The 16,971-nt window shown below is 40.2% G+C and overlaps 1 protein-coding gene across 1 annotated transcript in view; it reads left to right on the top strand.

Moving 5' to 3' along the window:
- The window catches only part of ARHGAP15 (Rho GTPase activating protein 15), a 690,583-nt gene that overhangs the window by 130,242 nt on the left and 543,370 nt on the right, over positions 1 to 16,971 (top strand). Inside the window, exons 4-5 of the mRNA XM_077273018.1 lie at positions 2,783 to 2,851; positions 10,738 to 10,802. Coding sequence (XP_077129133.1) covers positions 2,783 to 2,851; positions 10,738 to 10,802 — 134 coding nt within the window. The remainder of the gene's footprint in view (positions 1 to 2,782; positions 2,852 to 10,737; positions 10,803 to 16,971) is intronic.

Here is a 16,971-nt window from a genome sequence, read left to right as displayed (position 1 = left end):
CAGCTTTCAAATCCTAATATAATGGGAAAAGAGATTTTAATTAGTTATTTTGAAAAGACATGTACATAACATATAATCTCCTAAACGAGTGGACACTTCCTCCTTTTTCTTAACACCTTCATGACAGGGCTATTCTCCCTTTTTTTCCCTTTTTTTACCATTTTTTTTTTCCTCCCCTACTTCCAAGAGCCAGAACATTTTTTATTTTTTCCTTCCACATAGCCATATGGGGGCTTATTTTTTACAGGACGAATTGTACTTTTGATTGACACCATTCATTTTATCATGTGATGCAGTGGAAAGCAAAAAGAAAATTGCAAATGTATTGAAATTGCAAATAAAGTGCAGTTCCACGATTGTTTTTATTTCTTTTTTTTTATTTACTATGTTCAGTATATGGTAAAATTGATCTGACAATATGATTCATCAGGTCAGTATGATTATGCAGGTACCAAACATGTATATATTTTTTTCTTATTTAAGTTGCGGAAAAAAATTTGAAGTTTGTTAAAAAAAAAAAAAAAAAAAACAATTTTCTTTTGTCGCTCTGCACCACCCGCAACTGTTACAGGCACATGATGGCTGATTAAATCAGCCATCATCTGCTGGGAAAAATGCAGACTTGTCTTGCTAGCCCACATCAAAGGCAAGGGCATGACGTCAATATTTTTAGATATACAGTATATCACAAAAGTGAGTACAACCCTCATATTTTTGTAAATATTTTATTACATCTTTTCATGGGACAACACTGAAGATCTGACACTTTGGATACAATGTAAAGTAGTCAGTGTACAGATTGTATAACTGTAAGTTTAATGTGGCTTCTAAATAACAACACACAACCAGTAATGTCTAAAGCGCTAGCAACAAAAGTGTGTACACCCCTAAGTGAAAATGGCCAAATTGTGCCCAAAGTGTCAATATTATGTGTGGCCACCATTGTTTTCTGAAGGGTAATATATACAGCTGACATTACTTATTACATCCGTCATGACTGGGTTTCTAAACTTCGTTACACTTAAAAAAAATACATACAATATACAGCGGCAAAATAGTAGCCTCACTGGTAGCAGCCAAGGCCTTAAGCGCATAGATTTATGCACAAATTTCTTAAACTGAATAAATCAAGACAATTAATTTTTTGTTTCCATTTTGTCATTTGCAGATCAGTAACATGTCTCTGTTCTGTGATTTCCATCACTCTATGACTTTTCCTTCTTGATGTTGTTATTTCAATGATGAGTGCATGTCTGTATATATAAGAGCAGTGTCACCACCATGATTCACTGTAGGCACTGTGCATTTAGAGAAATTAATTTGGAAAAAATCCTGGAGCCTTCAATGAAAAATGGCAGTGGCAGTGACCTTATGTGGGGCACATGAGTACTCCCGGTATCTGGGAGCTACATCTCATTGATGGCATCATGAGCTCACAGATGTTCTGCTCTATAGTGAAGTAGCAGATACTGCCATCACTCTGTGCCCTTGGCAGACGTCCACTTTTCCAACATGACAATGAACCATACGCACCTCTGTTGCTTTTCTGAAGAACATGGTGGAAGTGATTCAATGGTTAAGTGTCTCCTAATCTGACCCAAGCACACACCTATGGGGAATTCTGAAGAGATAAGTTGTCATCACTCTCCATCCAGCATCCAGACTCAACTAAGTTGTTGTAATATGTCGCCAACTTATTCACTCCATGTCTAGGAGACTTGGTGCTGTCCTAATTAATCATGGAGGTTACACAAATTATTAGAGGTAGTAGTTTTTCGTGTGGGGTGTACTCATTTTTGCATCAACTGATTTAAGTAAAACAGAAGGTTTGGTAATGAAAGTTATATTATTAATCTTACTTTCGTGTTAAGGGTTACAACATGTTCAGCGACACTCAGTCTTGTCAAAATTTTGGAAATTCTTTTTGAGTTGAGTGACATGTTGAATAAAATCTTACTTTTCAACGTGGGTGTACTCATTTAGGGAACACTCACTCTAGCTTATAAAAAAAATATCTGTCCAATTCTCATCCAGAAAAGTCTGACTTTTTTTCTTTCCTATGTTTCCTATGTTACAGAAATGTAATGTAGCCATAAAAATCGGATACCAACTGATAGTCTGTATGACATTCAATTTTTTTCTCTCGCACCCATCCAATTTCGGAGTGCTGCGACATTTTTGGAGTGCTACCAGCTTTCATTTTTTCTCCATATCTTTCAACCTTTCAACTGGATAATTGTGCTGCTTCATTCTTATATATATATATATATACACTGTACATACAGTATACAAGTACATCTCTATATATATCAGTAACATTTACATGCTTATGGAATTTAGGATTCTTTTCTCATATTTTACTATATAGAAGATATCAGATTATTTGCTCGCTAACTTACTAATTACTAGATTTGCCATCCCTCTTGTGTGCAACCTGGCCAGAGTTAATGTTGTGTTTTTTTATTATTATTAATTCCTTCTAATTAATGAATTCAGTCAAGACAACTGCAGGCAGAAACCTTACTGGGGACTTTGGGAACGGACCTGTGGATTGGGCGGTATAAAGAAGGTCTAGGCATAACTTATAGCTATAAATAACAGGTTGTCTTGCTGTTAATAGTCACTGCCTATAGGGTCAATTAGCAGCGGAAAGAAAGAACTTAATGAATTGTGAGTTTGTAGTTGGACATTAATTGGAAAACTTTTAGTAACCTTCATTTTGTTCAATTAGTGCTGTCTTTTGTTGTAATGAAGCTGAATCTTGCCTTCTCTTATTTTCCAGATCTCTCGTCATCGAAGGAATCACTCGCAACACTATGTGACTGACCACCAAATCCATAAGGGTTTTTTAGTAAGTGATTACTGTAGATGAGTTTAATGGTCTGAATGTGTTAATTGACTTCTAGCATAATACAGTAGGATTGTGCATGCGCATAAACTTCAACCCATTCACAGAAGGCCAATGAGTACAAATGTTTTTTTTTATATATATTGGCCACTGCTATGGGTGAGGGGATTTCTAGTCATTAGATGAGCCACGTCATGTGACCTTACACCTATTAGGTAATGTAGATCATTAAAAGTAAATTGGGTCCTCCATATACTGGAACAAAAAGGGGGCCCTAACCCTTGTTTGCAAACCAAATAGGCAACATGGAAGACTTAAAGAGCCTTCTGACTGGCTGCAGTGGTCACTATAGAACACCTATCCCTCTGATTCAAATGGGACCGAACTGCTGCAGGCAATCAGTGGCCTGTGGTTGGCTGCAGCGATCATGTCCAGAAGAGGAAGCGAGGAGACAGGTGGGGGACACCTGCAGTATTAACGAGCAGCGGGGGTCTGGTAGATGAGTAATAAATCACCCTGGGCTCACTTTTAAACTATTAAAAAGTAATAGAGAAAGCCTTTAAGGGGAATCCCTTTCCCGCATGTGCATGGCTCTCTCTTATGAACTCTATGGAAGTTACACCAGGAAATCTTTTATCTGTTCTTCTGACTAGATGAATGTCAAGTCTTTAGCAGGAAACATCCACCATTACAGGGATCTAACTGCTACATATTTGACCAGTTGGCATTGAACCCAAATAAAACAATATAACTGTAGTGCGATCCCTCAATAGAGAGTTTCAGGTAACCACTAAAAGTGTCCTTCCTGACCTTTGCTTTTTGCTCAACATATCACAAGTTGAGTGAATTTAGATAACCATGGAATAACAAGAAACCATGATTTTGTGATACTCTGTTGGGAGAAGTATATGCTATCAGTGTTTCTATGGGGCCATTCAGTGTGTGTGATGTAGATTACAGCCTGATACGGTTTTGCTGGCATGTCGGGATAATGTATTGAGTTTGTAATGTACAAAATTGGATTTCTTACCAAAATTTCCATGAAGTTAAGGGTAGACACATTTAAAGCAATTCGGTGTTTTCCCCTGTTGCACCAGGGAACCCTTAGTGCATGGGTGAAGCCTCCCACTGATTTCAATGGAAAGTTTGGTACATATCTTTTCCCGGCAGACTTAAAATCTGTCTTTTGGTAGATTGGGTAAAACAAATCCGAATCTGTGGCATGTCAACTGAAGAGACACAACAGAAATACTGAGAGTCAGCCTCCGATTTCTGCCATGGATCTGTTGCAAATTTCCTGCACAATGAACTTTTTTGGTGAATATAGTCTAAGTGGCCACATGTCTTTTCTCTCTTTTTGGAGCACGAAAGGTATCTGGTAAAATGGACTGAATTAATTTGAGTCAAATCAAATTTGCTTTAATGGGATTTGCCAGAACGCAACATTTTTTTAAACTTGAATTGTAAATCTTTCTAGGGCAAGGGAAAAGTAAAAAATGAACTCCTCTTGCTCTTCACCTATCCTGGCGGCATAGCTCCTGGCTCAGTGTTCCGCTGGCTCGTTTACTGTCTCTGGAATCTGTCTTCTTCACTCTTCAGCGCTGACTAGATCTCAAGTGACATCTTGACGTAATGTCATGACGTCATGTGAAAAGACTGGAGACAGAAGAGAAGGTTGGAGACAGGAAGGAATCGAGCAAGCAGAGGACAAGGTAAGGAGTTGTGGCACCAGGGCAGACGAGAATAATGTTTTTTTTTTATTTCCCTGATTCTTAAGCTTAAGAGTCTGCTAAGACCCCCACAGTTGAAGAAACAGCTTTTACCAACTACTGTATTCGATTCACGTCCAATAAATTCAAATCAAATTTCCTTGTCGAGTTCAAAAGAATTTTGCTAATCGAATTTCACCAGATTCGATAATACTTAAAATATTAGGATAATGGAAGACGAGCATAAACAAATATGGATAAATAGTAGGAGCCTAATAAAGAAGAACAAGGGACAAAATATATGTATAACCCCCCATAACCCCATGGTCGTCTGCTACGAAAAGCATGAAAAAGTGTATGATTTTTATGTTTTAAGAAAAATGGAAACATTTCGGACCTTAGGGCTGAAGCTATATCATCGACACAAGAAGCAGTTCAACTGCAAATTCAACTCTTATACATCCATGAAAATGAGTGCCTGGCGAATAAAATATTCACAGATAACTTTAATTATACAAATGAATTCTGGAGCTGTTCTCAAATTACTGGAAACAATTGGACTGTTTATTCTTCATATCTAATTGTTTCAGTGAAACATATCAGGTCGCCTTAAGGAGATTTTCCTGGTTATTTTTTTTTAACCTTCCCTCAGCTGGAAAGATGCAAGTAGGGCAACAATTTAAAGAAATGATGCAGATTCTTCCAGGCAGGTTGAATGCTACACAAAAAAAAGAAGCACTGCAGAACATGTGCAGATTACTGACAATCCCAGCATCTGTCTAATGAAGCTCTGCCGGGCTATTTTGATACATTTTTAGATTCTAATAAAGGGGAACAAGACATGAACTGTGCTCTGTGGAAAGTGCGAATGTATCTCCAGGCAGCTCAGCAAAAATAAAAGTATTTAGTAGTTATTTTGCAACTCTAATAGAAAACATTGTTAGTTTGTTCTTGACAGGAATTTGCTGCGTAGGAAATATTGCACAAATCTGGGGGAATGTAGCTCATTAGTTGGCCATTATGATGTCACGATGGCTCGAAGGGTATGACAACCATGCTGTTTTAGTGCACAGGTGAATATTTATCTCTCACCTAGAGTAGAAGAGGACATTGTGTCTTAGACATATTGTCTACCTTTTACTATTTTGTCAAGAGAAAAGGTAGACAATATGTGCTAGAGGAGGGGTGGACTATATGTCCTAGACGAGAAGTGGACAGTATTACCTAAAGGAGACAATATGGCTCAGAGAAAAAGGCACACAATATGGCCTAGAGAAGTGGTGGATATTTTGGCCTAGAAAAAAGGTGTACAAACATCTTTATAGGAGTGTTGGACAATAGGGCCTAAATGAGTAGTGGAAAATATAAAGTAGAGAAGAGGGGAATAATGTGGCCTAGAGGAGAGATTGACAATATGTGCTAGAGGACAGGTGGACAATATGTTATAGAGGAAAGGTGAACAATGCATCTGTGGCACCCCAGGAGTTCGGGTACCACAGTAGTGCTGTCTTCCTCACGGGGAGGATAGTGCTATGTCTGGAGACAAGTGAGGTTTCCTTTGGTAGGTTTACACACACACAACACCTTCCACTTCCAGGCCAGGAGGGGGAGCTCCAAGCCCTGTTTTAGGGCAGCTTCCTTCAATAAAGATCCTGGCTTGGAGGCGGAGACAGCTCAGTTTGTAGCAGGAGTCTGTGTGCGAGGACAGACAGGAGTGGAGCACAGAGGAAAGAGCTCCAGGAGGCCATGAACAGGCCTCTGAAGAGTATCAGCGCAAGAATCCAGGTACCGGGAGCCCGAGGCTTTTGTGGATTATAAAACACAGAGCAGAACCGGAGGGTATTGTTCTACAAGGACTTTTCCCATAATTACCTGTGGCACAGCAGCACCTAGGAGCTTGGAGTCAATGAGAACAGACCCCAGTTCACACGGCCCGATCTGCCTGCCATACAGGTACCTGTCCTAGGACAGCAGAACGATTAAAGACCTTGTTGAGACACTTAGTGGCAGCAGGGACTTAGAGACAGAAAGCACAGAGTGGTAGGCTCCCACCTGACTTACCCAGGGGAACTTGCTTGTCTCTGGACTGCTCAGACTTCTCTGCTTGCCCTGTGGTCTGGTTCCCTGGACTGTGGATGCTGAGGTCTTCAGTAAAGGTAAAGAGACTGCAACATTGTGTCCTCGTTCTTCTCTGCACCTCTCACTATACCACCATCTACACACTGGGAAGCCCTGGGGATATACTTCACCTGTGGGAAGGTATACCATCTAGCTGCCATAACATCACCCCAGCGGACCCCTTAAAGCAGCGTTGGTCACCCTGACCGAATACCACAGGTGGCATCACGAACATAAACCTTATCCCTTTAAAGACCTTTCCCCTTTTACATGGGCACCCAGGGCCACAAACCGGGTCACAGCCACAGTGACATCCCCCTGTGAACACCGGACCCGGTACCGAGTACCCCTAGCCCACCGGGCGACTCACATCCTAGTGGAGAAGCGGACAAAATGGCCTAAAGAAGAGATGGACAATATGTCCTAGAGGAGACGTGGACAATATGGCCTATAATAAAAGTAGGATAAAGAGAAGAAAAAAACAGCTCTCCTGTAGGAGCATGTGGTGTGAGGAAGCACAGGACTCGTGTAGTTTCACGTGTGGCAAATCAGAAAAGAAAAAGTGAACCAGCTTCCAAGATAATTTTCTCCAAAGTTTATTGGTTCATGGATAAAACAGGATTAAGCAGGACACAGTTCACATGACCAGGAGTAGGAGCAACGTGCTTCAAACACACTAGGTGTTCTTTCTCAAAGCTCTGAGAAAGAACACCTAGTGTGTTTGAAACGCGTTGCTCCTACTCCCGGTCATGTGAACTATGTCCTGCCTGATCCTGTTTTTATCCATGAACCAATAAACTTTGGAGAAAACTATCTTGGAAGCTGGTTCACTTTTTTTTTATAGTAAAAGTAGACAATATCAATTAGAGAGGAAGTGGACTATATGAGCTAAATGAGAGGTGGGCAAAATGACCTAGATGAGATATGGACAATATGTCATTGAGGTGAGGTTAACAATATGGCTTAGAGGGGCAATTAAGACTATTTTCTAGAGAAGAGATAGACTATATGGCCTAAAGGAAAGGTGGATGATATTGATTAGAGAGGAGGTGGACAATGTAGCCTAGAAGACAGAAGGATGATGTAGCCTATAGGGCAGGTGAAGGATGTGTCCTGAAGAATGAGGTCTAAAGAAGAAATGGCAATCTAGCTTATAGGAGAGGTGAACAATGTTCCCTAGGTACAAGTTTTAAAAAAGAAGTAGACAATGTGTACTAGAGAAGAAGTAGATAATGCGATCTAGAGCAGAGATGGATAATGTGGTCTAGAGCAGAGATAGATAATGTGGCTTATATGGTAAACGCTAAATGTTACCTGGAGAATGTGACCTAGATATTGATGAATGTTAAGTCCTAGAGGAGAGGTAGACAACTTGGCCTAACGAAAAGGTGGATAATTGTGACCAAGATGATGAATATGGATAATGTTGTCTAAAGTTGTGTTTCTCAACCTCAGATCTAAACTACCCCAAAATGGTCCAGAGAAGAGGTAGATAATGTGACATAGTGAGGTTTATGATATACCGAAAGTTCATGTGGACAATATGGGCTAGAGAAAGGGTTGACAATATAAGATGATGAAAATATGGCCTAGAAGAAAGGTAGGAAGAGGTGTGGTAGATAATGTTTCCCAGAAATGGAGTGGATACAATAGAATAGAGGAGAAGTTGACATTGTGTCCACTAGAAATAGTGGATAATTTGAACAAAAATAAGCTGAGACATTGACAATGCGGCCTAGAGATAAATTGAATAATGTAGATAGAAAAAAAAGAGGCAAGAACAAAGTGTTCCTTGCAGAATGGTGGTTAATGTGGCCTAAACAAGAGGTCATAAAAGGAGTGTTTGACAATATAGCCTATAAGTAGTAGAGAAAGAATGAACAATGTGTCTTGGAGAATTGGTGGACAATGTGAAGATGAGAAGTTGATAATTTAGCCTACATGAGAAAGGTGGACAATGTAGCCTTAAAGAAGAAATTAAATGGAAAATGTGGCGTAGACAAGAAAAGTAGTGGACAATTTGTCCAAGGCAAAACCTGGATAATGAATCCTAGAGGATACGTGGGCAATTTAGCCTACATAAGAAAATTATAAAGGTGACAAACTGATACACTTACAGGCACAGTGCCGACTCAGCCGCATCACAGTACAGCAGACATGGCCAAATGCAGTTCACTATGCACAGCCCTGCCTGTTATACTGACAATCACGCAGCCTTCCCTGCACTGCCTTCTTACCACCAAAGAAGATCTTCCATCAACTATGTGGGCCAAGAGACAAGCCAGGAGAAGCTGTGTTGTCCCCAAGCCTCTTATGCAAAAACACCCCCAGTTTGTGTGTATGTCTGTGTGTATAAATGATTGTGCACAACTACTTATGTATTTATATATTGATATGTTTTTGAATATGTCTTCAAATATGTATGTGACTGTGTATGCATACATCTGTGGAGAAAGTGAGTATTTGATACACTGCCGATTTTGCAAGTTTCCCTCCTACAAAGAATGCAGAGGTCTATACACTTTAATTGTGAAAGAATGTTACAAAAAATCCAGAAAATTGCATTGTATGATATTTACATAATTAATTTGCATTTTATTGTATGAAATAAGTATTTGATACAATAGAAAAACAGCTTAATATTTGGTACAGAAACCTTTGTTTGTAATTGCAGAGGTCAGAAGTTTCCAGTAGTTCTTGACAAAGTTTGCACACACTGTAGCAGGGATTTAGGAACACGCCTCCAGTTTCGGGGCTGTCACTGGGAAACATTACGTTTCAGCTCCCTCCAAATATTTTCTATTGGGTTCAGGTCTGGAGACTGGCTAGGCCACTCAAGGACATTGAAATGCTTCTTACGGAGCCACTCCTTAGTTTCTTTGGTTTTGTGTTTCAGGTCATTGTTATGCTGGAAGACCCAGCCACAACCCTTCTTCAATGCGCTTAATGAGGGAAGGAGTTTGTTGGCCAAAATCTTTCAATATATTACCTCATCCATCCTCCTTTCAATATGGTACACTCGTCCTGTCGCCTTTGCTGAAAAACACACACAAAGTATGAACTTTCCACCACCATGCTTCAAGGTTAGGATGGTGTTCTTGGGGTTGTTCTCATCCTTCTTCCTCAAAACATGTCGACTGAAGTGGATACTAAAAAGTTTTTTTGGTCTCATTTGACCACATGACCTACCCCCATGCTTCCTCTGGATCATCCAAATGGTCATTGTCGAACTTCAAACAGGCCTGGACATGTGCTGGCATGAGCAGAGGGACCTTGCGTGCCCTGCAGGATTTTAATCCTTGATGGCTTAGTGTGTTACTAATGGTAAAGTTTGAGACTGTGGTTCTAGGTCTCTTCAAGTCATTGACCAGGTCCTCCCATGTAGTTCTGAGCTGATACCTGACCTTTCTCAGAATCATCCTTACCCCAGGAGGAGAGATGTTGCATGGAACCCCTGACTGAGGAAGCTTGACAGTCATCTTGTGTTTCTTCCATTTTCTAATAATTGTACCAACAGTTGTTGCCTTTGCACCAAGCTGCTTGACTATTGTCCTGTAGCTCATCCCAGCCTTGTGCAGGTCTACAATTTTGGCCCCGGTGTCCATAGACAGCTCTTTGGTATTGGCCATGGTGGAGAGGTTGAATTGTGATTGAGTGTGTAGACAGGTGTCCTTTATACAGGTAACAAGTTCAGACAGGTGTAATTAACACAGGTAATGAGTGCAGAGTAGGAGGGCTCCTTAAAGAAAAACAAACAGGTCTGTGAGAGCCAGAATTCCGGCTGGTTTGTAGGTGATTAAATACTTATTCCATGCAATAAAATGCAATTTAATTATTTTGAAATCATACAATGTGATTTTCTGTTTTTTTTAATTTTTAGATTCTGTCTCTCACAGTTGACATGTACCTATGATAACAATTACAGACCTCACCATTCTTTGTATGTGGGACAACTTGTGAAATCAGCAGTGTATCAAATACTTATTTTACCCACTATATTGTAAATATTGTATATTGTTTTATTGCATGGATAGATACTATAAATGTGTTTTGTATCAACAGATAAACCAGAACAAAGAAGGGATATTAAATAAAACCAAAATAACAGAAAAAGGAAAGAAATTAAGGTAAGAGCTGAACCCAATCAATCCCAGTCCCTCTGAGATGTTTATGGCCGACTGGATTCAATTGCAATGATATAACTTGAATCAGCTTTCATAAAAAGACAATTAATATAAGGAATTATCATGCAATGCTCCTTACATTTCATAAATGCACATTGTGGAGGAGCAGAGCCCTATATCCCGTCCTTTAAAAATGCAATCTTCATTCGCTTTGCACTTGGAGCAAGTCTAAAGTATTGGCCTCTGTAAGATGTCATACTAAAGGCTATGGACTCTTTCAGGAACTTTCATACATGTATTTTGGTCTAAAAATAATTTTTGCAATTGAGTTTTGTTAAAATTTTGCAAAGTTTGGCTTTACCAAGCTTTTTATGTGCACATGTTGCATTTTTGCTGCCTTTTTTCAGTGCAGATTTTTCTCAAAACCTGAAGGATTTCCTGATGCCGGCAAAGAATGAGAATCTTGAAGTCTTGTGGACACATGTTGCTTATTTGCTACTTTCAGATTTGGTGCAGGTTTAAATCCGTAACATGACAATTCTTTCAGCAATTTTATTGCATATTTCAGCCATACTAAAGAGTGGGGAAAAATCTGCAGCAAAAATACAAAAATTAAAAAACGCAACAAAAATGTGTGATTTTGCTGTTGCTTTTTTTCTGCCAAAAGATGCAGAAATTCTTAACGTGAGTACATACCCCATCAGTGAGTTTTTTTCAGGTGATGAATTTGTAACCCTTTTATGTGATTATTCCTGAGCTCCTCTGCGCTGATTTATGACCACATCAAAGTCCAGCTCAACTCTGAGGTGATCTGTGGAATCACAATGCTCCCGCAGCTGTTAACCCGTTAAATGCCGCTGTCAAACTCTGACAGCGGCATTTAACACGCGCTTCCAGCAGGCATGCCGGAAATCCTGCCCATCGGCGCCCGTGTCACATGACCGCAGGTCGCCGATGGGCTGGCATGATTACCAGAGGTCTCCAGCAGACCTCTATGATTGTCACTACCAGATTGCTATGAGTGCCACCCCGTGGTCAGAGCTCATAGCAAGTCAGCAATTCTGCTACATACAGGCGATCTGATCATCGCCTGTATGTAGCAGAGGCGATTCGGTTTTGGCAGCTTCTAGTTTCCCATGGAAATTATTGAAGCAGGCCAAAAGTAAAAAAAAAAATATATATATATATATATATATATATTTTAAAAAATCTAACAAAATAAGCCCCCACCCAACCCGAGATCACAAAAAATGGAGACTCTGCGGGTATCGGAAAATGACGCAATTTTTTTTAAAAATCAAACATTGAATTTTTTTTCACCACTTAAATAAAAAAAGAACCTACGGTAGACATGTTAGGTGTCTATGAACTCACAACGACCTGGAGAATCATAATGACAGGTCGGTTTTAGCATTCAGTGAACATAGTAAAAAAGCCAAACAAAAACAATTGTGGAATTGCACTTTTTTTTTAGCAATTTCACCACACTTTGAATTTTTTTCCCCATTTTCCAGTACACAGTATGTTAAAACCAATAGGGTCATTCAAAAGTACAATTCGTCCCGCAAAACACAAGCCCTCACACGGCCATTTTGATGGAAAAATAAAAAAAAGTTATGGCTTTGGGAAGAAGGGGAGCAAAAAACAAAAACACAAAAAATAAAATACCTCCGGTCATGAAGGGGTTAAGAAATACTTGTGTTATCAGTGATTTGTAGCCTGTGCTTTTGTGAAACTACAATTCCCAGCAGCCTTTGCAGTTCAATACCCGAGAAAGCAAAGATTGAAGAACTGATGGCAATTTATAAACCGAGTCCATAAATAAATATTTGCATTGTATATAATGCATAATGTAAATATTTTGCTTTCGCAATTTTTAAAATGTAACTTGATAATCATTGCTTAAAAATCCTTAAAATGATCTAACAAATGTGATATCAATGATTAAACGTGATTTAAAAGACGTGTAATTACCGATGGGATCCATAAATACCGTCATACTGATTTATTCCCGGCCATAATCCGCTTCCTCTAAACATTACGGACAATGCACCTTGGTACTGATCTATCAAAGGTTGTATTTAACAGACAAAAAAAAGAGCCGATTTGCATAATGTTTGCATAATGACTCAATTTCGCCATATTAGATGCAGTGACATAACATTTTTGATATCATAATGCTGGGTCATAAATTGACTCAATGTCATTATGCAAAATAATGCAAATGATATCATTTTTGTACAATATTTGCTCGGGAGCTCAGCTCATGATGGAATGACCCTCATCACAGAGGGCAGTAAAAGAAAATACCTGAAATAAATGGCTTCATAAGACCACAAAGAGGGGAATTAGGCATGAATACGTTACCTTGGAGCCTCCAGATGATGCCTTAGCGCCTGAGTCGCAAGACAGAAGGGTCTGGAAACAGACTCCGGCCTCAGTCTGACGAGCGCTTGTCATTCCCGATGTATTAGATTTATCCTAATAGTTATATTTGTCTTAAGGTCAATGTGCTAATATGGTATAGAAAGATATAAATGTATCACATAATATATAGTAACATTACAATAAATAATACAATTGGAGGAAAATGTAAAAATTTTGTAAAATATGCAGCTATATCTAATTCTCTCTCAAATATATGGACTGGATTCACTCTCTATGGCAGCGGTTTGAGGTAGGCACAGGCTTAAAGTTGTTTAGTGCAAAAGAGGTGGATTTATTGCAGTCCATAAGTCTTCACCCAAGAGAAACAGCCTTTCTCCGACAAAATGGTATAACATAAAATAAACAGTCCCATGGACGCACAGGCTCACCCATTTACAAAGGACTCCGCACAAATCTGCACAGGATCACCAGTCTTTCCACCTTCACATATAGACCCTGAATGAGGCAGCTGAACTGCCTAAAATAGCCCGTTCCAAGTCCTGGAACTGGAGGTATAGGAACGCACAGTCCCACCCCGGTTTTCTCACTGTTTCTAAAACCTGGACCCAATATCCTGGCCCATTACAAATACTTCTCAGCACTGCTTCTCCAGGAACCTGCTGTAGAAGGCATTTGGTGTGCCCTCTAAATAACTCAACACACAGCCATTAATGTCTAAACCGTTGGCAACAAGTGAGTACACCGCTAAGTGAAAATGGTCAAATTGTGCCCAAGGTGTCAACATTTTGTGTCGCCAACATTATTTTCAAGCATTGCCTTAACCATCTCTGGGCATGGAGTTCACCAGAACTTCACAGTTTGCCACTGGAATCCTCTTCCACTCCTCCATTATGATACCACAGAGCATGTGGATGTTGGAGACCTTGAGCTCCTGCACCTTCTGTTTGAGGATGCCACACAAATGCTGAAATAAATGAAATACTGCCCTCCGACCCAGTTTCTGAAGGGAGGAGATCATGCTCTGCTTCAGTATGTCACAGTGTAGGTTGGCATTTATGGTTCCCTCAGTGAACTGTAGCTCCTCACAGCCAGTAGGACTCTTGCAGCCCCAAACCATGACACTCCCACCACCATGTTTGACTGTAGGCAAGACACACTTGTCTTTCTACTCCTCATCTGGTTGCTGCCATACACTCTTGACACCATCTGAACCAAATAAGTTTATATTGGTCTAAACCACAGTAAAAGGCTTTAGCAATCCATGTCCTTAGTCTACTTGCGTTCAACCAAGTGTTTGCGGCTTTCTTGTACATGATCTTTAGAAGAGGCCTCCTTCTGGGATGACAGCCATGAAGACAAATTTGATGCAGTGTGCGTTGTATAGTCTGAGTGCTGACAGGTGGACCCCCTCACCCCTTTAACCTCTGCAGCAATGCTGGCAGCAGTCATACATCTATTTTGAAAAGACGACCTCTGGATATGACTCTGAACATGTGCATTCAGCATCTTTGGTCGACCATGGTGAGGCCAGTTCTGAGCGGACCCTGTCTTGTTAAAGCGCTGTGTGGTCTTGGCCATCGTGCTGCAGCTCAGCGTCAGGGTGTTGGCAATCTTCTTATAGCCTTGGCTATCTTTATGTAGAAATAGAAAGACATGCAGCCACGTGCTCCGGTCCCGAGTGCCAGCGGCAGTGCCGGGACTTGATGCGCGAGTTTCTCGCATTGAACTCGCAAGTGTGACCCCGGCCTAAGGGTCTGTGCACACGTTACGTCGTTTGTCAGAACACCAAAGGACTTTTTAGTACCAGTGAAGTGAATGAGGATCCTAAAGTCTCATGCACACGTTGCTTATTTTTTCCATGCAGATTTGAATCTACAGTATGTCAATCTTTTAGAGTATGTGCACATGTTGCGGATTTGGCTGCTAATCCACAGCGGATTTCCATGCGTTGTACAGTACCATGTAAACCTATGGAAAAACAAATCCGCTGTGCACATGCTGCGGAAAATTCCGTGCGGAAACGCTGCGGATTATTTTCCACAGCTTGTCAATTCCTATTCCATTATAGGAATCCACAAGTGTAAAATCGCAGGTGGAATCCGCACTAAAGCTGCAATAAATCCGATGGAAATCCGCAGGTAAAACGCAAGTCATTTTACCTGCGGATTCTGCAGAATCTGCACCGAAAAATCTGCAAACAAATCCTCAACGTGTGCACATACCCTTGGTGTTTTTGCTGTGTGTCGGGAAATTCTGCAATAAAAACAAAATGAGGCAAAAACACACGTATATTATGCAGCATTTTTTTCTGCCAACACATCAGGATTTGCAGCAGAATTTTCCGCTGCAAATCTGAATATGTGCACCTAACCTAAGGCTATATTCACATGTTGCGTTGATGCTGCTTTTTTTTTTTTTTTGCTGCCTTTTTAAACTAAGAACGTTTTTACAGTGACAGATAAAACTATGACACTTCGGATATCTCATGCACATGATCAGTTTTGTTTCCTGACTGAATTGGAAAACTGTTGCGCTTTTGAAAACTGCAGCGTGTCAATTATTGCAGCGTTTATGCAGCATATTTGTCACCCATAGAAAGCAATGTGGTAGTGAAAAAAACGCAACCATGCATTTCTGCTTTGTTTTTGCTGCTTTTTTTGTTGATTAAAACATGTACTATAGACAAACGACACATAGAATCCGCACCAAAAAGCAAACCACAAAATGTAACTAAACCTGCTTTATGACAGCAGCGTTACTGCCATGAGAGCAGGGTTTGTTTGCAGAAAAAAAAAACACTGCTAAAAATGCAATGTGCAAACATATGGTAACCTTAGGCTGAATCCTACCTGCCCTTTATTTTTTTTAGCTTTTAGCCCAGGAGAGGCATGTTTGATAAATATTAGGTTTGGTCCCATCAAATATAGATTTGCCTTGTTGTGGCTGATGGGCTCTCATGAATTAGCCGATTAGTGTGCTAAGCATCTTCATTTTGTAAGTATATTCTGCATAGCAGTAACACATCCAAATGTCATATATTCATTATTTTCACACATCTCAGCACTTACAGAGGTTCCAAGCCTTGGTGATGTAGGACAAGCAGGCTCCAGTACACATAGTGCTGGCAGGTGTATAATGGGTCCTGGTTTTACAAGCAGCTGAAAGAGCCAGTCCAGGTCTTGGGATGTCTGATTTATGGCACCTGGTGCTGTCTCACTGGGTCTGTGTGTGCAAGGTGAGGAGGAGGCCTTATATGTGTAACTCAGACCATGCATTATATGGACTGGATATTTTCCATTTTAGTTCTGGTTTTGTACCCAGAAGAGGACGTTTTTATTTTGTTAGACCAGACAGTTTATGAACTTTTAATAAACCACCCGTTTGTTTAAAATCAACGAACTGAATCCTGTGTGTGAACCAGCGTCGACCACAGAGCCGATCCCTCGCAAGAGTTATTGAACTATGTGTGTAGATTATCTGTATGCTATGTGTGGGTGAACTGTAAAATGGACATACCCTTTAAAGCAGGTGGAAAGTTAAACCATCCGTTCTGCATGACCGCGTCTACGCTCATAAGCTGTTACCATCTTGTGTTCATTCTCCGCACTGCTTTGTCCTTGATACGTTGTTGCTGATTATTTTATTTTCATACACTTAACATATTCCCCCTGAGGTTCCAGCTTCCACCTTTCCTCCTGTTGTCACATTCCATTATCCGATCTGTTTCTGCTTTTCTTCCTCCGCTCCTTTCGTACACCAGTTATTTGCTTCTTCTTTCTGCTTC

This window comes from Ranitomeya variabilis, chromosome 7, assembly GCF_051348905.1.
Source record: "Ranitomeya variabilis isolate aRanVar5 chromosome 7, aRanVar5.hap1, whole genome shotgun sequence".
Taxonomy (NCBI): Eukaryota; Metazoa; Chordata; class Amphibia; order Anura; family Dendrobatidae; genus Ranitomeya; species Ranitomeya variabilis.
The sequence above is the reverse complement of the archived record's forward strand: the minus strand, read 5'-3'. Positions and strand labels throughout refer to the sequence as shown.